Source organism: Oryctolagus cuniculus, chromosome 17 (assembly GCF_964237555.1).
Source record: "Oryctolagus cuniculus chromosome 17, mOryCun1.1, whole genome shotgun sequence".
In the NCBI taxonomy this organism is placed as follows: Eukaryota; Metazoa; Chordata; class Mammalia; order Lagomorpha; family Leporidae; genus Oryctolagus; species Oryctolagus cuniculus.
The window spans coordinates 36,636,178-36,659,305 of record NC_091448.1 but is presented as its reverse complement, the minus strand read 5'-3'; the positions used below and the strand labels follow the sequence as shown (position 1 = coordinate 36,659,305).

Below are 23,128 nucleotides of genomic sequence, written 5' to 3'. Positions count from 1 at the left end.
GCCATCGGATCAGCGCGGTGCGCCGGCCGCAGCGCGCCGGCCGCGGCGGCCATTGGAGGGTGAACCAACGGCAAAGGAAGACCTTTCTCTCTGTCTCTCTCTCTCACTGTCCACTCTGCCTGTCAAAAAAAAAAAAAAAAAAAAAAAAAGTGATGATAATTTCCAGGTTCCTCTGGCAGGGAAGTGTGATAGAGATTTGAGGTGGTGTCCAGTAACTTGTGTCTTGTAATCCTCTGAGGTGATTCTTATGGTAGCTTTGGGAAGCACTGTTCTGGTGGGGCTGCTGAGGGGAGAGGTTTCTATATTTTTCCTTAAAGTTATGCCACTTCTGTGGTATCTGTAACTGCACTGTTCAAAAAAGAAAATCATAGATCCAGTGCCCTAGTTTTATGAGAGGGTCCTAGAAAAGTATAATATTCAAGTTTGTATTGTATTAAACAAAGAGAGTTCATGAAATAAGGGAAAATATCAAAGAATGTTGGTATTGCCCTATTATATTCAGTCAATTTTAATGAAAATAGGCCATAATAACAAGGTCTGTGGCACATGTATAATGAAGAAGAAATGCTTTTCTGTCCCAAGACACTGGATGAATAAGGGAAATCATCTGCTTGAAGCAGTCAGATTATTAAGATCAACACATCTGTAAGAGTTATGCATGCAGCCCTGACTGCACGTTTCGTTGATAGGGTATGCTGTGAAAAGCAGAGTCTAACGCCAAAGGATGTCAGAGGCAGCATTCGTTTGAAGGAGTCGCGTGGTTTACTATTTGGTATTGAATAACACTGGTTGAGTGGACTTAGGTAGACTGCTGTGGCATAGAGTGTCTGATTTACACGTGTGTCAGGCTTGGAAAGCAGCTGGAGGCTGTTCCTCTTTCGAGCCTTGGTCTCTGGCATGAAGCTGCAGTTCCAGTGACGGGGCATTTAAATTTTTTTTTTTTTTTTTGGTAATTTATCTGCCCTAGAGAGAGCTTCTTTATCATATTTTTCAAAGACACCTTTTATGATACTAGGAGTTCTGTGTGGTAGGGAGTAGTTTTTATTGGCTGTAGGAGAAAGGCTATGGTCAGAAGCTTTGAGGGAATAGTCTGGAGAGTTCGCTACTGGAATAAAAATTGGGTTGAGTAATTTTTATTGGGTGAAAAATAGAGAACTGTTAAAACTGATGGAGAAAAATACTGCAGATCAGAAGTTTACATTTTAAACAATATTTGTATTATTTGACATGCAGAGAGAGAGAGAGAACACGTGCGTGCGTGCAAGCGAGAGACACTTACTCACTGGTTTACTCCCCGCATGCCTGTGTCTGTAGGAACTAGGGCTGAGTCAGACTGAAGCCAGAGCCAGGAGCTCAATCTAGGGCAGCCACATGGGTGACAAGAACCTAACTACTTGAGTCGCCATCTGCTGCCTCCCAAGGTGTATATTGCAGGAAACAGGAATTGGGAGCAGAGCTGAGACCTGAACCTGGGCACTCTGATATGGGCTGTAGGCATCTCCAGGGATGTCTTGATTGTTAGGACAAATGCCAATCACAGAATATTTTATGAACATGATAGATTAGAAAAGTGGTGACAATTTCTTAAGCCATGTGGTTGACTATGAAGATTTGGATCAGACTAGGGACTATGGAAATGAAATTGTAGGCATGGATCTAAGAATTAGATTGTTAATCCAAAAATTTATGTTGTTTGTTCCCTGTGTGCAAGTCATTATTCTAGTTACTGTGGGAAAAAAGCAAAAATTCGGGAGACACTGGCTTGAGCACACTATGCTCCAGGCACTGAGCTAAGTTGTAGAATATTCAGTGCCTAGCCCTGAGGCTTCATATTCTCACGCAGAGGTTGGCAAACTTGTTTTGTAAAGGGCTAGATAAGTTTTGTGGTTTATATAATCTCTGTCACATCCACTCAGCACTGCTGTTTATGAGAAAGAATGAAGGTAGCTATGTTCCAATAAATCTTTATGAACACAGGACCAGATATAGTGATCTATGGTTTGTAGTATAGCTAAGATACAGTTAAATAAAATAAAACATGGCCAAATAGAAGTGCCACAATAAAGGTGTAAGCAAAGTACCCTAGTAACATAATAGAAGGAAAATGAAATTCAGGTGGATAGCGTCAGAGAAGGCTTAATGAATGAAGTGCCATTTCTATCTTCCTTCCGTCCTTCCATCCTCCCTTCCTTCCTTCCTTCCATCCTCCCTTCCTTCCTCCCTTCCTTCCTTCCTTCCATCCTCCCTTCCTTCCTTCCTTCCTTCCTTCCTTCCTTCCTTCCTTCCTCCCTCCCTCCCTCCCTCCCTCCCTCCCTTCCTCCCTTCCTCCCTCCCTTCCTTCCATCCTCCCTTCCTTCCTTCCTTCCTTCCATCCTGCCTCCCTCCCTCCCTCCCTCCCTCCCTCCCTCCCTCCCTCCCTCCCTCCCTTCCTTCCTTCCTTCCTTCCTTCCTTCCTTCCTTCCTTCATTTGAAAGTCAGAGTTACACAGAGAAAGAAAGGCAGAAAGAGAGAGAGATCTTCCATCTGCTGGTTCACTCCCCAATGGCTGGAGCTGCACCAATCTGGAGCCAGGAGCTTCCTCTGGATCTCCCACATGGGTGCAGGAGCCCAAGGACTTGGGCCATCTTCCATTGCTTTCCCAGGCCATAGCAGAGAGCTAGATCGGAATTGGAACAGCCAGGACTCAAACCGGTGCCTATATGGGATGCTGGCACTGCAGGTAGCAGCTTTACCTGCTATGCACAGTGCTGGCCCCAAGGTGCCATTTCAGTTGAAGTGCATAGCAAAATAAAATCAATCTTTTTATTTTATTTTATTTGACAGGCTGAGTGGACAGTGAGAGAGGGAGAGAAAGGTCTTCCTTTTCTGTTAGTTCACCCCCAGTGGCTGCTGCGGCCGGTGCGCTGTGGCCGGCGCACTGCGCTGATCCGAAGCCAGGAGCCAGGTGCTTCCCCTGGTCTCCCATGTGGGTGCAGAGCCCAAGGACGTGGGCCATCCACCACTGCCTTCCTGGGCCACAGCAGAGAGCTGGACTGGAAGAGGAGCAACCGGGACAGAATCCAGTGCCCTGACCGGGACTAGAACCCAGTGTGCCGGCGCTGCAGGCGGAGGATTAGCCTATTGAGCCGTGGTGCCGACCATAAAATCAATCAATACATTGGGAGTATGATGATAATAATGGGAGAAGTTATTACTTAATAATTTAAATTTGTTTGAAAGGTAGAGAGAAAGATCTAGAGATTGTGAGATCTTCCATTCACTGGTTTAGTTTCCACTTAACATTTGGGACTGGGTCAGGTCAGAGCCATGAACTTGGAACTCAGCCTGAGTCTCCTGTCTGGGTGGTAAAGAACTCAGTTACTTGAGTCTTCACTTAATGCCTGCTGAGGGGCCCCCATTACCAAGGAATCAGAAGCACAGCTGAGACTGAATCCCAGGCACTCTGATGCATGTGACTGTCCCAAGGATCGTCTTCACTGTTGGGCCACACTCTTGCTTAGAAGTTACAGCTTAATATTTTGTCAGGCTTAGAGTGGTTTAGTGATTAAGAGTATACCATTGATACTAGATAAGGTTTTGTATTTCATTTCTCCTTAATAGCTCTGGACGTGTTGAACCTTTCTAAACATTAATGATCCTGTGTATAAAATGGCATTAATCATTGTATTTACCATGAATTTGTTTTGAGGCTTAAAGGATGTCATATGTTTATGGCATAAAATAAAGCAAATATGAAGTATTCAGTATTGGAGGGAGCTGGGTTAGACTAGCTATCCAGGGGCAGAGAGAGATTTATAGCTGACCCTCAGTAGTCGAAATAATCAGAGTTGAAACATTGTGTTTTTCTAATTGTAGTGGTGAGAGTTAGTCACTTTTTAAAAAATTTTATGATTTGTTCATTTGAAAGGCAGAGTTAAGAGAAAGGAGAGACAGAAGAGATAGACACTTTAGGAGCTACTGACCATACTAGGAATAACTTTTTGTCCCACTAGACATTTGTTCACTGGCTGAGAACAGCACTTTCTAACATTTTCTCCCTACATTTATTATAGAATCCCACATTAATACTTTGTGCTCAGCCTTTGGAAATTTACGTTTTCTGCTGCTGTTAATGTTCACATCCTGCTGTATTCCTGGAATCATCATTCATGGAGCCTAGAAATTATTTTCTCGGTCTACAGATATATCCCTAGAGAGAATGTGTTGTTGAACTAGATAGTGGCTTCTTTAGTTATCACTCACTATGTTAATTCTATTTGGGTTCAGCTGATAGCACTGAAGGCTTGTAGGAGCCCTTAGCTGTGCTCTGTGGTCTAATAATTCCACTTAATGAAAATGTATTTTAAAAATCGAACAAACTGTTAAAGGCTAGAACATTTCATTTTATTTTTTTTTAACTTTTATTTAATAAATTTAAATTTCTGAAGTACAGTTTATGAATTACAATGGCTTTCCCCCCCATAAGTTCTTTTTTTTTATTTAATAAATGTGAATTTACAAAGTGCAACTTTTGTATTGTTGTGGCTCCCCCCCAAACATTTCATTTTAATATGTGTAAGATTTGTGCATTTTCAGTAAGAAATTGTTGCTAGTACAGATGTCAGTAACAGTCAAACAAATGGTGACATCATTGTCCTTAAAGAATAATTTGCTGTAATTAAAATCATACTTCTGGTAGTAGCACACCATGGAAGTTTTTTTTATAATAAAAAATAAAACGAGAATGCACAAAGATGCCTACATTGATTATTGTAGCCATGTTGTGTGTGAACTTTGAAAGTAACTTTGTGCTTGTGACTGTGTATTGTGTTAAGAAGCCAAATTAATTATAAAGGAAGCAAGTAAGTCTTGTCAGTAACAGGATGAAAGCTTTGAATCTAAACCACAGGGCTAGATCAGTTGCATAATATTTGAAGAAGGTGGGTTTATAGTCAGTGCTGGAGCAAAACAAAAAGTTTTATGTGGCAGTACATTGCCCTCCATAAGACAGCAGGTGAGATCTGTGTGGACTCTGGATGAGTCTGGCTTGTTGAGAATAAACTATCTGAATAGAGGCAAAGGGGATCATAAGCTGAGAGGCAGAAAGATGTCAGGTGCTGATTTTTGTGCAATCTTGCAGGAAGGTATGCCAGAACCAGCTCTTACGTGCCTCAATCAGCCTCTCAGAATTTCCTCAAAAATGCTTTCTAAAACAACACAGCATTTGCTAAGAAGTGAGGAAAATACGAAAGCAGAGGAAAAGCCTGGGTAGTAAAAGCCTCTTGCCATGAAGCTGGTGCACGGAGAGCCCCCTTTGATAGCGTTTGTTCTGCCTGTTCCTGAGAAATCGAAGGAGAACGTCTTGAAGAGTTTCACGGTGATAGGAGCATGTTGAGTGATGCTCTGCATGGCAAACAGTCCTAAATTAAGTCCGCTCCCATGAAGATAGTTTTGGACATATTCCTGCATTACTAGGTTAAAGGGAAGCTTGACAGGAAAAAGAGAAATGGTCCTAAATGTGGCATAGTATCCCAGATTAGATCCTGTAGCAGAGAGCAGGCATTAATCTTGTGAAATCTAAATAAAAACTGGAGTTTAATTAATTATGCTACCTCAGTATTTCATAGTTTTGAAAAATGTGCTATGGTAATGGGAGGTTTGCTTGTATTAGATAGCTAATGTTAGGGTGAACTGGTTGAGGAGAAATGAGAGCTCTCATGCTTACTAACTTAAAATTATTGTTGAGGCCGGCGCTGGGGCTCACTAGGCTAATCCTCTGCCTTGCGGCGCTGGCACACCGGGTTCTAGTCCCGGTCGGGGCGCCGGATTCTGTCCCGGTTGCCCCTCTTCCAGGCCAGCTCTCTGCTGTGGCCAGGGAGTGCAGTGGAGGATGGCCCAAGTGCTTGGGCCCTGCACCCCATGGGAGACCAGGAGAAGCACCTGGCTCCTGCCATTGGATCAGCGCGGTGCGCCGGCTGCAGTGAGCCACCATGGTGGCCATTGGAGGGTGAACCAATGGGAAAGGAAGACCTTTGTCTCTCTCTCTCACTGTCCACTCTGCCTGTCAAAAAAAAAAAAATATTGTTGAATGAAGTTTATTTTAAAAGAAGAGGGCTTCCGGGGCTGTGATTAACCTACTGCTGTGATGCAGTAGGTTAATCCTCCGCCTGTGGCACCCGCATCCCATATGGGTGCCAGTTCTAGTCTCAGCTGCTCCACTTCCAATCCAGCTTTCTGCTGTGGCCTAGGAAAGCAGCAGATGATGGTCCAAGTGCTTGGGCCCCTGCACCTGTGTGGGAGACCAGGAGGAGGCACCTGGCTCCTGGCTTTGGATTGGCGAAGCTCCAGCCATTGCGGCCATCTGGGGAGTGAACCAGAGGATGGAAGACCTTTCTCTCTGTCTCTCCCTCTCATTATCTGTAACTCTACCTCTCAGATAAATAAATAAAAATCTTTAAAAAATAAAAAGAGGGCTTCCAAAGATGAGGGTAACAAGATTGAGGAGAATGAGGATGAGGTGGTTGAAGATAAAGTTTATCAATGAAGTACAGATTTTCTTCTCCCAAGCAGCTAACTGTCCTACACACATCACTCTTGCTTTAACTGGAAATTGTATGGATGTTTAAGGTAATCTTTTTGTATAGTAAGCCTGTTATTAAAGTACCCCTTAGTGGTATTGTATTTTATTTCTTTTTAAAAAAGATTTATTTATTTGAAAGTCAGATCTTCTATCTGCTGGTGCACTCCCCACATGGCAGCAATGGCTGGGGCGAGGTCAGGCCAAAGCCAGGCGCCAGGAATTCCATCTGGATCTCCCAAGTGACAGGGGCCTAAGTGCTTGGGCCATATTGCACTGCTTTTCTAGAAACATTATCAGGGAGCCAGATAGGAAGTGGAGCATCCAGGACTCAAACTGGCTCTCATATGGGATGCTGGCATTGCAGGCAGTGGCTTCACCTGCTGTGCCAGGATGCTGCTCCCTGAGAGAAGTCTTTTATTCACTGGTTCACTCTCCAAATGCCTGCAACATCCAGGGCTGGGCCAGGCAGAATCCAGGAGTGAGAAACTCCATCTGGGTCTCCCACATGGGTAGCAGGAACACGAGTACTTGGGCTGTCATCTGCTGCCAGCAGTCATGTTAGCAGGAAGCAGATGACCCAGGACTTGAGCTGGCGCTCTGACAGGGGATGCAGGTGGGCATCCCAAGCGGCAGCTTCACCCACTGCTCCACAACGCCCCTCCCTTTTAGTGATTTTTAAAAAAAATGTGAAAGGCAGAGCCCAAGGGAGCTATGGAGTGGGTAAGAGAAAGGGAGACGCACACACACACACAGAGAGAGAGAGAGAGAGAGAGAGAGAACAGAGATCAATCTTCCATTTGCTGGTTCTCTCCCCAAATGACCACAACAGCCTGGGCTGGGCCAGGCTGAAGATAGGAGCCAGGAATTCCACCCTGGTCTCCTACATGAGTGGCAGGTGCCCAAGCACTTGGGCCATGCTTCAATTCCCTCCCAAGTGCATTAGTAAGAAGCTGGATTGTAAGCACAGCAGTTGTAACTGAAATTGGTGCTCAAATATGGTATGTGGATATCCCAACCCTTGGCTTAACCAACTATGCTACAATGCTAGTGCCAGGATACTTTTTTTTTTTTTTTAAGATGTATTAATTTATTTGGAAGGCGGAGATACAGAGAGGCGGAGAGAGAGAGAGATCGAGAGATCTTTGATATGCTGGTTCACCCCTCAAATGGCTGCAACAGCCAGGACTCAGCCAGGGTGAAGCCAGGAGTCAGAAGGTGCTGTCGTCTGCCACATGGATGCAGTGGCCCAAGTGCTTGGGCCCCTTCACCGCTTTTCCCAGGCTCATTAGCATGGAGCTGGATCAGAAATGGCACCCATATGGGATGCCATCACTGCAGACAGTGGCTTAACCTCTGCACTACAGCTCTGGCCCTACCAAGATAGTTTTACATGCTTTTGATATAGGTTATATTAAATAATTGTTCTGTAAACTTAGTACCACTTTGTAATTGCCAAAAATTTGTGACTGTTGATAATCTAAAGGCTTTGAAATATATACAAGTTTAAAAAAATCTATGTAAAAACCATGCTTTATGTAGTGATGACTCCTTTTGACTACGGTTGACACTCCAGCATGAATGCATATCTTTGTGACCCTTGCAGGTCACTGATAGGTTGGGTCTGCAAACTAGATAAGAGACTGAATAAATAATGTCTTTGGAGTGTTATTGCCTGATCACAGACACCTGGGAACTAAACAGAGTAAGGGTGGTCGTTTCCTAAGTTGCCTTATTTGTTAATCCAGGCAGGGGGTGATTTAGTTTTTTGTGTACCTTTGTGTGATAGTGATTCTTCATTATAGATTGAGATGACAGTGTTGGGGGTTTCTATTCTTTTTTGTTTAAAGATTTATTTTATTTATTTGAAAGACAGAGTTACAGAGAGAGGTAGAGACAGAGAGGTCTTCCATCTGCTGGTTCATTCCCCAGATGGCCGCAACGGCCGGAACTGCGCTGATCCGAAGTCAGGAGCCAGGAGCTTCTTCTGGGTCTCCCATGTGGGTGCAGGGTCCCAAGGACTTAGGCCATTTTCTACTGCTATCCCAGGCCACAGCAGAGAGCTGGATCGGAAGTGGAGCAACCAGGACTAGAACCGGTACCCATATGGGATGCCGGCGCTTCAGGCCAGGGTGTTAACCCACTGTGCCACAGCACTGGCCCCTCTATTAATTCTTTAATAGGTTAGAATTAATTTTTTTGTTCAAAATTGACAGAATCCTTCATAACATTCTTTGGGACTAATAATACTCCAAAATGAGCTAGTTACAAAGATGTAGGGCTGTTGAAAGTAGAGAGGGGTAGTGCAGGTTTTATCACACTTTGTTATGAACATCAGTAATATGAAAGCTTTAAAATACATGTACTAAAATATTGCTGTTTACTCTTCAGGCTTACAGTGGAACACCTGTAACAGAAGAAAAGGAGAAGATTGTCTGGGTCCGATTTGAAAATGCAGACTTAAATGGTACGATTTTAACTTCTTTGTGATATGTGAATTAAATGGTATTGACCTGATTCCAGGTTGGCCTAACCTTTACTTTAGTTGGATTATTTTCTCTTCAAGTAATGTTTTTAATTTTTAAAATAAATTCATTTTTTAAAAAAGATTTTTAGTTATTTATTTGAAAGTCAGAGTTACACAGAGAGAGAAGGAGAGTCAGAGAGAGAGGGAAGGAGGGAGGGAGGGAGGGAGGGAGGAGGTCTTCCATCCACTGGTTTACTCTCCAGTTGACCGCAATAGCCGGAGTTGTACTGATCTGAAGCCTGGAGCCAGGAGCTTCTTCCAGGTCCCCTACACGAGTGCAGGGGCCCAAGGAATTGGGCCATCTTCTACTGCTTCCCCAGGCCATAGGAGAGAGCTGGATTGGAAGTGGAGCAGCTGGGACTTGAACTGGTGTCCATATGGGATGCTGGCACTGCAGGTGGCAGCTTTACCCACTACGCCACAGCACTGGCCCCATAAATTCATTTTTTAAGGTCAGCATAACTACAGTATGGAAATTTTTTGAACTATTAATATATGGTACAATAAGTCTTAAAGTAATTGTAACCTAGTATTTTTAAATGTCCCAGTTACTTGCAAGCGAGTTAAAATTTTCCTCAAAATGATGTTATTAATTCCAGTTTGGTATATTGCATTGAATTCATAACTGCAAAGTAATTGTTAATGTTGAACTTTCAAGATAGTCAGATTGTTTTTTTCTGAGCAGACTCTGTGTTAATCCAAGGTCAGTCTGTACTCAGATACGTTCCATTGCTTTTCCTTGCTCCTCTCTCGAAGGGAGCTGCCACTTGAGGGTCTCCCAGGCTCCCATGTCTCCTGGCAGCTGAGTGGGAGTGTGTAAGGAAGGGAAGAGTAGTATTCTCTTTCATTCTTTATATCAACAGCTGGATTTACACTGGTGCTAGTTTCCGTAGGCGACCACATTCGGGGTCCAGTTTCTGCCAGGTGATCCACCACGCTGCTTTCCTTTCTTTGTGTCCCGAGCCTGATGCGGGGTCACAGTGTTCTGCTGCTAATGGGATAGGTTGCCCCACGGTTCCTTGTTCAGCTCTCAGCTCTCCCGTCACCAGTACAACCAGTTACCAGTTGTCTGTGTTAACATTTCCTATTTTAAATACTGTGACTTGTTAGTTTCCTCTTGAGTCTTTATCTCCTCTAAGGCTTTTTGTTTACTTATTGTGGCAAAATGCATAGAACATGAAACACCATCTTAACCATTTCTAAGTGTGTACTATTGAGGTATTAAATATATTTCTAATGTTGTACAACAGTCATCTCCATCAGTTCCCTTTTTTCGTCTTATAAAACAAATGCTATACCCTCGGCTAAATAATGATTCTTTTTTTTAAAGGTTTTTTAAAAAGAATTTATTTGAAAGATAGAACGTCAGAGAGAGAGACAGAGATGTTGCAACTGCTGGTTCACTCCCCAAATGGGTGTAATAGCCAGGGCTGGACAAAGCCCAAGGCAGGAACCAGGAAATACATCGAGGTCTCCCGCATGGGTGGGAGTACTTGAGCCATCATCCACCACCTTCCTAGGTGCATTTGCAGGAAGCTGGATCAGAAGTGGAACAGCCAAGAGTTGAACCGGCACTCTGATATGAGATGCAGGCATCAAAATCAGTGGCTTAACCAGCTGCACACAACACCGGCCCCAAAACTTATATTTTAATTTCACTTTCCACGAACTTTTTTGAAGTACACTCACATAAAGTCAAAGATTTAACAGAGTTGAAGAGAGTCTGGAAACGTACACATACAGATGTGAAAACTTGGTGTCAGGTAAAGATGACTTTTCAAATCAGTGTTCAGTGGACATATTGTTCAACTTTACCATGGAATAACTAAAGTATACTAAATTTCACACATTAAAAACATACAGGGGTGTGTTTGGCACAGAGGTTAGGTTGCCCCTTGGGTGCCCTCATCCCATCTTGAAGTCCCTGGGTTCGAGTCCCAGTTTTGCTCTCCTTTCCAGCTTTCTGCTAATTCATACTCTGGGAGATAGCAGGTGATGGGAAACCTGGGTTGATAAATAATGATTCTACATCCACCACCCCCCACCAACTCCCACAAGCCCCTGTTCTACTTTCTGTCTCTATGACTTGTCTAGTTACCTCAGATAAATGGAGTCATACAGGATTTTCTTTTTTGGGATTGATGTATTTTTCATTTTTAACATCTAAGATTCTTTACTAGTGAATTCTTTTTCTGTTTCTTTTTTATCTGTTAATTTTTTTTCAAAAGGATTAGTTATTTATTAGGCAGAATTACAGAGAGAGAGGGAGAGATAGAGAACGAGAGAGACAAATCTTCCATCTGCTGGTTCACTCCCCAAATGGATGTAGTGGCCAAGGGCTGGACCAGGCCCAAGCCAGGAGCATGGAATTCCAGCCCAGATCTTTCATGTAGGTGGAAGTTTTGTAAGCACTTGGACATCTTCTGCTTTCTCAAGCACATTATCAAGGGAGCTGGGTCAGAAGTAGAGCAGCTTGGACTTGAACCAGTGCTTATTCATATGAGATTCATGTGATGCTGGTGTCACAGGTGGTGGCGTAAGCCACAGTGTTGGCCCCTATTAATGGTAAATGATGAAATTACATCAGTTTAAAAATTTTTTATTGGTTTTACTGTATTTGTGATTCTAGAAATGAACAGCACTTCATACCATAAAATAAATAAGTGTTGTAATGAGCTGAGAGAAGAGATTGGTTTTATCAACAGAAAAGTGCTGCAGAAAACACAAAGAATAAGAATTAGATTGGTCATTTAGAAGTTTTTTTAAAGGTTTATTTTATTTGTTTGAAAAACACGGTTGCAAAGAAAAAGAAGGGGAGACAGAGAGAGGACTTTCATCTACTGGTTCATTCCTCAAATGGTCACAATGGCCAGGGCTAATCCAGACCGAAGCCAGGAGCCAGGAGCTGCTTCTGGGTCTCCCACATAGATGCAGAAGCCCAGTCACTTGGGTCATCTTCCACTGCTTTCCCAGGCATATAGTACAGAGCTGAATCAGAACTGGAGCAGCTGGGACTCGAACCAGTGCCCATATGTGATGCTGACACTGCCGGCAGTGGCTTTACTCGCTACAGCCGGACCCTAAAGTTATTTCCTATGTAAGATGGAGTCTCAGAAATAGAACATTATGGCTGATGCCGCAGCTCACTAGGCTAATCCTCTGCCTGTGGCGCCAGCACCCCGGGTTCTAGTCCCATTTGGGGCACCTGATTCTGTCCTGGTTGCTCCTCTTCCATTCCAGCTCTCTGCTGTGGCCCGGGAATGCAGTGGAGGATGGCCCAAGTGCTTGGGCCCTGCACCCGCATGGGAGACCAGGAGGAAGCACCTGGCTCCTGGCTTCGGAGCGGTGCAGCGCGCTGGCTATAACAGCCATTTGGGGTTGAACCAACGGAAGGAAGACCTTTCTCTCTGTCTTTTTCTCTGACTCTGCCTGTCCAGAAAAAAAAAAAGAACATTAGAAAAATAACTGGTTTCTTCAGGTAGATTTTTTTTTTTTTAACGTAAGGGGTAAAACGGGGAACTGAAATTGAACTGTCTGTGAAATGTGGCTGTTAAGTCTTTCCTGATTTCTCTAAAGGTCTGATAAAAGTAAGTTTCAGTTTGGCAGACCTTTTATTTTTTAATTTTTTAATTATATTTTTGGAAAAAATTTAATAAATATAAATTTCAAAAGTACAACTTTTGAATTATAGCAGTTTTCCCCCCAATAACCACCCTCCCACCCACAAACCATCCCATCTCCTACTCCCTCTCCCATCCCATTCTTCATTAAAATTCATTTTTAATTATCTTTATATACAGAAGATCAACTCTATACTAAGTAAAGATTTCAACAGATTGCACCCACACAGACACACAAAGAATAAAGTACTGTTTGAAGACGAGTTTTACCGTTAATTCGCATAGTACAGTGCATTAAGGACAGAGATCCAACATGGGAAGCAAGTGCACAGTGACTCCTGTTGTTGATTTAACAGTTGACACTCTTATTTATGATGTTTGGCAGACCTTTAGTGAGAGAGATTCCATTTGGTTTTCAGTCTTGTCTGGTGGGGCCTAGTGCAGGAGCTTAATCCAAAAAACCAGCCTCCTATAAATTTTGTTTAAGTCACTATCTCATTGTTCCTCATCTTTTGTGCTTTATCTTTTTTTACTTTTTTTTTTTAAGATTTATTTATTTGAAAGTCAGTTACACAGAGGAGAGGCAGAGAGAGAGAGAGAGGTCTTCCATCTGATGGTTCACTCCCCAGATGGCTGCAACAGCCAGAGCTGAGCTGATCCGAAGTCAGGAGCCAGGAGCTTCCTCTGAGTCTCCCACGTGGGTGCAGGGGTCCAAGGACATTGGCCATCTTCTACTGCTTTCCCAGGCCACAGCAGAGAGCTAGTTCGGAAGTGGAGCAGCCAGGACTAGAACTGGTGCCCTTATAGGATGCTGGCACTTCAGGCCAGGGTGTTAACTCACTGCGCCACTGAGCTGGCCCCATATCATTTTTTACTTTTGGACTCAGACTTTTCTTTCCACTTTAGGAATATATTTGTGCTTGGCCACAGCCACCCTCTGGCTGTTCTGCCTGCTGCAGGGGTTCAATAAATCTAATCCTGCCTGCTCTGACAGCTGTGGTAGAGTCTGTCACCACCCAGAACATCATCTGCTTCCCACAGTGTTCAGCCTGGCCCAACCCTGGCTGTTGTGGGCATTTAGGGAGTGAACCAGTAGATGGAAGATCTCTTTCTTCTTCTCTCTGTTATCCTACCTCTCAAATAGGTAAATAAATCTTTAGAAATAAGTAAATAAAAATTTTTAATACTTCTTTTGCCTTTAAAATTTTTTATTTAAGTTATACAAGTTTCATGTATTTCCTATGTACAGATTTAGGAATGTAGTGAGACTCCCCTCCTCCCACTCACGGTCCAACCCTTCTTCCTCCTCCCTCTCCTATTCCCATTGTTAATTTTTACAAAGATCTATTTTCAGTTTACTTAATGATTGTAAGGTTAACCCTACACTAATTAAAAGAGTTTAGCAAACCATATGAAGAAAAAAACACTGTTCCAAGGGCTGTTAAACAATCATCGAATCTCAAAATGTCCATTTTACTCCAATACATTATATTTTAGGTACTCTATTAGTTACCCTGATCAGGGAAAACATGATATTTGTATTTTTTGGATGCAGAAATGTGTTGTTGATGGTGGTTAGAATGTGTTAGAGGAATTTCATGACTTAAAATAAAAAATGTGGTCCTGGTCTTAAAAACATTGTTCCAAATAGTAGCAAAAGGTTGTTGTACAGTATATGTAAAATGTTGTTGAAAATTGATTTTGAACAAGATAGTTCAGATCAATAGTAAAATTTTAATTGTAAAATTAACATTTAAAATGTCGTAAACATCATCCATTTGTAGAAAAGGTTTTCTTTTTTATTATTTTTAAAGATGATTTATTCATTTGAAGAGTTAGAAAGATTGCTCTTTCATCTGTTGATAACTACCCAGATGGCCGCAATGGCCAGTGTTGGGCCAGGTTGAAGCCAGGATCCAGTCATCTGTATCTCCCACATGGGTGGCAGGGACCCAGTCACTTGCTTCTATTGCTTTTCCTAGGCTTTTAGCAGGGAGCTGGATTGGAAGCGGAGCATTTGGCACACGAGCCGGTGCCCATATAGGATGCTGGCATTGCAGGCAGCAGCTTTACCCACTATACCACATCACTGCCCCCACTTTTTTTTTTTAATTTTAAAGATTGATTTATTTATTTGAAAGAATTACACATTCAATACACATACACTCTTTTTTTTTTTTTTTTTTTTTTTTTTTTGACAGGCAGAGTGGACAGTAAGAGAGAGAGAAAAAGGTCTTCCTTTTGCCATTGGTTCACCCTTCAATGGCCGCCGCGGCCGGCACACTGCAGCCGGCACATCGCGCTGATCCGAAGGCAGGAACCAGGTGCTTCTCCTGGTCTCCCATGGGGTGCAGGGCCCAAGCACCTGGGCCATCCTCCACTGCACTCCCTGGCCATAGCAGAGAGCTGGCCTGGAAGGAGCAACTGGGACAGAATCCGGTGCCCTGGCTGGGACTAGAACCCGGTGTGCCGGTGCTGCAAGGCAGAGGATTAGCCTATTGAGCCACGGTGCCGGCCTACACACACTCTTAGAGTGAGATAGATGAGATAGAGAGAGATCAATCGATTGATTGAGATCTTCCACCTGCTGGTTCACTCCCAAAAGACAGGTCTGGGCCAGGCCAAAGCCTGAAACTCTATCCAGGTCTCCAGTGTTTGTGGCAGGGGCACATGCAGTTGGGCTGTTTTCTATTGCTTTTCCAGGTGCATTAGCAGGGAGCTGGATCAGAAGTGGAGCAGCTGGTGCTTGAACTGGTGCACATATGGGATGTTGGCTTTGTAGGTGGTGACTTAAGTTGCTGTGCCCCAATGCCGGTTTTCTTTCTCTTTGATTTTTTCCAGTACCTAAGGATTTCTGGGGTAATACTACATAAAGACTTTGCTTTGGTAAAGTAAAAATGCATCTGAAAATGTATATGGATCCTTCTTGAAAATTATTTTAGTATTATTTGTCATATTGAACTTACCAATGTATCCTTAATATAGGATCCTTAACCCAATTGATTTATTAAATTTTTGAATTTGTACGATTTCCTCCTAAATACTTGAGCATACTCATGTTCTTTATTCCATTCTTTCTGTATCACATCATATGACACTTTGGCCTTGGATTTTTATGGGTATGCTGTTGCATGAAGCAACCGATTGAGGCCTATGTAGTGGATGTTGAAAAAATTCACCAGAACAGACAGATATAGTGAGCAGAGTTAGAGTTATTGAACATACTGCAAGGAGCAGCAGACAGGCAGGACAGCTAGGAGGTGACTTGCCTCCCTGCACTGCAAGCCACCAGTGGGCAGGTAGCTAGAGGCTGCTTCCTCCGTCCTGGACTGCAGCTTGAAATGTATGCTTGTAGCAGTGGTCCCTTGTTAGTTAGAGTGAGTTTTCCCCATTACCCACAGGTTTTCCCATGTAGGTATTTGTGTTTCTGGGCAAAGGTCAGGAGCCTGCACTCCTCCTCCCCCTTAACTTTGAAATTTTCCCAGTGCCCTGGAGCAGCCATAAACATTTTACCCCGATGGATCAACAGTGACAAATCTTTGGCATTTGGCTAAGGTCTCATCTTCCAGAGCTGCTTTTTGCTGGACAGGGGTGTTGCAATGGCCCTCCCTAAGATTGTTGGTCCACTAGGGTTTTGGGGTGTCCCAGGGTCCTGGCTGCAGAGATCCAGCATGGGTGGTGAAGCCTCAGAGAAGAGAGGGGTGATCCATTCCAGAATTGTTTGCCCACATTATCTAGGGACTGTAGGAGGCTTCGTTTGGAAGAATTTTATATTAAAGGGATTGATATCTTTCTCAAATTACCATTTGGAAATGGATTTTCTGTATTCTGGAGGAGATAAACTAATTAATTTGTATTAGGCAGGACAGCCAGAAGCTGTCTGCTAGAGTGTAGGCTATGAGCCAAGAGGAATGCTTGTAACTGTAGTGTCTGCTCAGTTAGGCCAAGTTTTTCTCCATCATCCAACAGGTTTTCCCAGGTAGGTGACTTGCATTTCTGGGCAGGGCTGGGGAACCTACACTCTCCTTAGCTAGGGCACTTCTCAGTGCTTCCACATAACACTTTCTGTTTTGTCTGACCCTAACAGTGTGTATATATTTGTGGATGTTACATATCTGTGTGTTTTAAGACTGTAGTACGTTTTATGAGTATATTTGATCACACATATACCTAATCACAACATTTGTTGAGTTTCTTTCTGTGTGTTCTTTCCTCAAGAATGATTTTTAGTTTAGGTGTTTGTGTGGCAAGCTGTGCGATAGTCACAGTGTAGTGAAAATTTGGGTATGAGAAAGGGAAAGTAAGGTTTGCTGACTGTATGTCCAGCATCTCCCTGGGAAAAGCTAACAAGGGCTCATTTTTCTGCTTAGAGTTTCTTGGCCGTTCCTTCCCTGGCTGTGCAGTTCCTTGTGGTAGCTGGGGAGATGCTAGAGAAGACTTTTCTGGTCATGGCTACACTAGTTTTGCTTTCTTCATGGTGGAGTACTTAGGGGTACCTGGAGATTATATTAGGTATTGAGGCTTCTCTTTGTGGGAAATGGAATTTTTCAGGGAAAACACTTTTTTTTTTTTAAAAGATTTATTTATTTATTTGAAAGTCAGAGTTACACAGAGAGAGGAGAGGCAGAGAGAGAGAGGTCTTCCGTCTGATGGTTCACTCCCCAGATGGCCACAACGGCTGGAGCTGCGTCTATCTGGAGCCAGGAGCCTCCTCCGGGTCTCCCACGTGGGTGCAGGGGCCCAAGCACCCAGGCCATCTTCCACTGCTGGGAAAACAATCTAGAAACCTGTTAGCTCACTGTAGTTTCAAGTTATTCTGTATTATTTAGAGCGATTCTGTTAGTGGTTAATCGCTTTAAAACTCACAGCATTTGAATGGAACTCTGCTCCCCTGTTTGCTTTCTGAGAGCTCTGTTTTCTGCCTGGCGTTATTAAGTGGCTGCTTGCCTCCCTGCTGTAGTCCACTGGATTATGGCTTACAGTGGTTGTGGGTGGAGCAGGATCTGACAAAGGGTGCACCTCCGAGGGCGTGGATATTTGGTCTAGCTTCAGTCACTTGTGCCCCACGTTGGAGTGCCTGAGTTAGACTCTTGGCTTGGGCTCCTGACATAAGCTTTCTACTAATGCATACCCTGGGAGACAGTGGTAGTGTGTTAAGTAATTGGGTTCCTGCTACCCATGCTGAAGACCTAGATGGAGTTCCAATTCTGGCTGTTGGGGGCATTTGGGGAGTGAACTGATGTTTACTCACATTACTCACTCACTGACATCATAGTGGATGAGAACACATTCTGTCACTCTGCTTCTCAAGTAAATGATAAATAAAAATTAAGAAAACCTTACATCCATGGTTTAACCGACTGTGGAAGAAAAATATTTGTAAAGGGGCCGGGGCTGTGGTATAATAGGGTAAGCCTCAGCCTGCGATGCCAGCATGCATATGGGCATTGGATCATATCCTGGCTGCTCCTCTTTTGATCTAGCTCTCTGCTTGTGGTCTGTTAGGGCAGTGGAAGATGGCCCAAGTGCTTGGAGTCCCTGCACCCACATGGGAGACCTGGAGGAAGCTCCTGGCTCCTGACTTTGGATTGGCCCAGCTCTGGCCGTTTTGGCCATTTGGGGAGTGAACCAGAAGATGGAGGACCTCTGTCTCCCTATCTGTAACTGCCTCTCAAATAAATAATCTCCCTATCTGTAACTGCCTGATTTATTTATTTATTTGCAAGTCAGAGTTACACAGAGAGAGGAGAGGCAGAGAGAGAGAGAGAGAGAGAGTGGTCTTCCATCCGATGGTTCACTCTCCAGTTGGCCGCAACGGCTGGAACTGCACCAATCCAAAGCCAGCAGCCAGGAGCTTCTTCTGGATCTCCCGTGAGGGTACAGGGACCCAAGGACTTGGGTCATCTTCTGCTTTCCCAGCAGAGAGCTGGATTGGAAGTGGAACAGCTGGGTCTCGAACCTGCGCTCATATGAGATGCCGGCACTTCAGGCTAGGGCGTTAACCCAGTGTGCCACAACGCCAGCCCCTCAAATAGATAATATTTTAAAAAAAATTTGTAAAGAGATTGCATCTGCCCTTTTTTTAAAAAAAAAAAAAAGATTTATTTATTTATTTGAAAGTTAGAGTTATGCAGAGAGAAGAGGGGCAGAGAGAGAGAGAGGTCTTCCATCCGATTGTTCACTCCCTAATTGGCCACAGTGGCCGGAGCTGCACCGATCTGAAGCCAGGAGCCAGGAGTTTCTTCTGGGTCTCCCACGTGGGTGCAGGGGCCCAAGGACTTGGGCCATTTTCTACTGCTTTCCCAGGCTATAGCAGAGAGCTGGATTGGAAGTGGAGCAGCTGGGTCTCAAACTGGCGCTCATATGGGATGCTTTAGTCTAGGGTGTTAACCCAGTGAGCCACAGCGCCAGCCCCTCAAATAAATGGTCTTTAAAAAAAATTTTGTAAAGAGATTGCTTCTGCCCTTAACATGTACAAATTTTTTCTTAAAGTTATTCCCTATATAAATATAGCAACTTTTTACATAGACTTTATATTATGTGAATATTATATATATTGTAACTACCATGGTCCTCACAGTTTTTGCATATAACCCACACACATTTTCCTATATACTATACCATTTATATAAGGGACTTAAGTATCTTCAGACTTTGGAATCTGTGGGGTTTCCCATAACCAATCTCCCTACGGATAAGGGAGTGAAGACTGTATTTCCAGGGGCTATAAGGATTCTATAATCTTGGACCCTCCTAGGTTCTCCATTCCTAACCCGTGTAGTAACTTGAACTTGGTATTGCATAGAGACTGTGCTTTTGGAGTTTATTATAGAGTGCGAATAACCAAACCTTTGTATTGTGGTCTCTGTGCTCTTGATACTTTCAGATAGTTTGATTTAAACTCGGATTTATTTATCTTGAAACCAAACTATAGCAGTGTCAGAAGTAGACAAAAGAAAAATTTTAAGTTATTTATTTATTTATTTGAAAGTCAAAGTTACAGAGAGTGAGAGAGAGAGAGAGAGTTATCTTCCATCCACTAGTTCATAACCCCAGGTGGTTACAACAGCCAGGACTGAGCCAGCCTGAAGCTAGGAATCAGGAGCTTCATCTAGGTTTTCAACGTGAGTGGCAGGGGCCCAAACATTTGGCCCTTCTTCTGCTCTTTTTTTGCAGGCCATTAGCAGAGCTGGATCCGAAGTGGAGCACAAACCATATGGGATGCTGGCATTTTAGGTGTGGCTTTGCCTGCTACACCACAATGCTGTCCCCAGCATCCTGATGTTTTTCTGACAGATTTCCTAAAGATGAACGTTAGTTTGATTCTGAAGACACATCAAGTTAAACAGCCGGCTTACAACAATATAACAAACTGTCCAACTTTCTACCTTGTGCAGAGGAATTCTTTGTTGTAACATCAAAGTATAACTTCATTAAACAAGTTATTTTATACAATATGAACATCAATGTAATTACAATTGTAAAAAAATTTCTGAAAAAAGGATGGAATGATTTTTCAGATTTCCAAATCAGAGTCAAACTGTACATTTAAACAGAATTTTCTGTCATGAAGCCCAAAAGGAAACAGCATAAAAATGAACTTCGTTATGAACTTGACTATATCTTATAATTGTTTACTTTTTTTGCCTTTTTTTTTTTTTTTTTTTTTTTTTTGACAGGCAGAGTGGACAGTGAGAGAGATAGAGACAGAGAGAAAGGTCTTCCTTTTTGCCGTTGGTTCACCCTCCAATGGCCACCGCGGCCGGTGCACCGCGCTGATCCGAAGCCAGGAGCCAGGTACTTCTCCTGGTCTCCCATGGGGTGCAGGGCCCAAGCACCTGGGCCATCCTCCACTGCGCTCCCGGGCCACAGCAGAGAGCTGGCCTGAAAGAGGGGCAACCGGGACTAGAACCCGGTGTGCCGGTGCCGCAAGGCAGAGGATTAGCCTAGTGAGCCGCGGCGCCAGCATAATTGTGTTTAATGCACAGCTGTTTCACACTTTAAAGTTCCTTCAGTTTGGTGATATAAACGTAAACATTGCAGATCAGTATAGAACTGGTCATAGAAGAAGAGCTAGAAATCCAGTAGCATGATTTTTAAATAACCTGTCTTTGTTTTTGATGTTAAACAGTAAATGCCAGTAGTGACCAAGAACACAGTAATTACACGTACTATACTGGAGGGATTTAATTTTTAATTCATCTTTATGAAGATTTAGAATTCATTCCTTGTGTTTAAAGGGAATGTTTAATTGAGAAATAAACATTTGTGTACAAAAGCTAAAAAAAACAACAAAAACAAAAACAAAAAACTACTTTTGCTGATCAGCAGTTTGTTAGGAAGGCAGCTGCAGGTTTGTTACCTACAGTTGGAGACAGTAGAATAGACAAAAGTGTGTGAATTCATACATAAACAGTTGTGTGTCCTTAACCTCAGTCAGTGATGGAGCAAGGGAAGCCTTAGGCTGCTTGTTCCCTAAGTTTCCTACAGACGCTGCAGGTACACAGTAAGGCAGCTTCGGCAGCAGCTTTTTGGTCATAATCTTGAATCTTTTTTTGTCCAGCTTTTTTGCGTTTTTCTGCTGAGATTGAACATTCCACTGGACACATGCCCTATTCGGGCCAGGGCTGTCTTGGTTGGAGGGACTGTGCCGTGCGAGAACTGTGCTGAGAAATTCCTACCACCCCCTGTTCTGTGCTTACTTGGCCATTTTTTGTTTTTAAAGATTTGCTTCTTTATTTATTTGAAAGGCAGAGTTGGGTAGTGGTGTAGTGGTGGAAGAGGTGGGAAGATTTTCTTTCATCTGCTAGTTCACTTCCCAAATGGCTGCAATGGCTGGGACTGGGCCAAGCTGAAGCTTGGAGCCTAAAACTCCATCTGTGTCTCCCACATGGGTGGCAGGGGCCCCGGTACTTGGTCCATCTTCTACTGCCTTTTCTGGCACATTAGCAAAGAGCTGGGTCAAAAATGGAGCAACTGGGACTCGAACCAGTACCCATATGGGATGCTGGCATCACAGGTGTCGACTAAACTTGCAACACTCATTTGGGGAGTGAACCAGCAAATAGGAGATCTCTCCTCCTTTCTGTGATTCTGTATTTCAAGTAAATACATAAATCTTAAAAAAAAAAAAGTGATCAGCCCTTGAACTAACCCATCGTATGAGATGCTGGTGTTACAGGTGGAGGCTTAACCTGCTGCATCACTACCCTGACACCACCTGGCCAGTTTTAATATCAAGGTCTAGTATTATGTTTAAGTGTCGATTTTCACATTTAATAGGCTCTTTTATTCTTCTGTAATTGATTTAAGTAAAAAGGAGAATAGGGGCCAGCGCTGTGGCATAGTAGGCTGACTCTTCCTGTGGTGCCGCCATCCCTTATGGGCGCCAGTTCATGTCCTGGTTGCTCTTCTTCCAATTCAGCTCTCTGCTGTGGCCTGGAAAAGCAGTGGGAGATGGCCCAAGTCCTTGGCCCCTGCACTCATGAAGAAGATCCAGGCTCCTGGCTTCGGATGGGCTCAGCTTTGGCAGGCCATTGTGGCCATTTGGGGAGTGAACCTACGGATGGAAGACATTTCTCTCTGTCTCTCCCTCTCTCTGTCTGTAACTTTACTTCTTAAATAAATAAAATCTTTAAAAAAAGGAGAATAAAAAATTTAATTTGGGTGCTTTGGTATTGGGATGCAACAGGTTAAGCCTCTCCTTGCTACACCAGCATCCCATATTGAAGTGCCAGTTTGAATCGCGGGTACATTGCTTTTGTCACAGCTTCCTGCTAATGTGCCTGAAAGGCACATTATTGGGTTCTTACCACCCATGTGGGAGACCAGGTTGGAGTTCCTGGTTTCTGCCTTCAGCCTGGCCCTTACTTGGCTGTTGTAGTCATCTGGGGAGTGAAGCTCCAGATGGAAGTTCACACCCTCTCTGTCTTCCCCTCTCTCAGTCACTCTGCCACAGGAATCTTTAACAAAAGTTAATACTGGGGCATGGACATTTTACCTAATGGTCCCATAGTGGAGTAACCAGGTTCTGTCCCCAGCTCTGGCTCTTTACTGTAGCTTCCCTTCTAACACAGACCCTTGGAGGTCATGGTGATGGTTCAAGTAATGGGGTTTCTGCCACTCTTGTGAGGGGATCTTGATTGAGCTCCCAGGTTCTAGCCCTGGCCCAGTCCTGGGATCTCTGTCAGGCTGTGTCTCTGCTTCTCAAAGAATGAATTAGAAAAAAAATTAATTTTGGAAAAATGCATAGAGCATAAAAATAGCATAAAATGTACCACATTAACCACTTTTAGTATATGATTAAGTAGTGTTATGTGTTCACATTGTTGTGTGATCAATGTCTGGAACTGTTTTCATCTTAGAAAACTGAAACTCTGAAACCATCAAACAACAAGTGTCAGTTTTCCCCTTCCTCCCAGTCTC

General features: G+C 43.5%; 1 protein-coding gene across 14 annotated transcripts in view; it reads left to right on the top strand.

The window, feature by feature from the left end:
* Positions 1-23,128, top strand: part of BCAS3 (BCAS3 microtubule associated cell migration factor) — a 607,306-nt gene that overhangs the window by 7,705 nt on the left and 576,473 nt on the right. For all 14 annotated transcript variants that reach the window (XM_070061000.1, XM_070061002.1, XM_051824721.2 and 11 more), the window contains one exon: positions 8,948-9,023. In XM_070061000.1, coding sequence (XP_069917101.1) covers positions 8,948-9,023 — 76 coding nt within the window. The remainder of the gene's footprint in view (positions 1-8,947; positions 9,024-23,128) is intronic.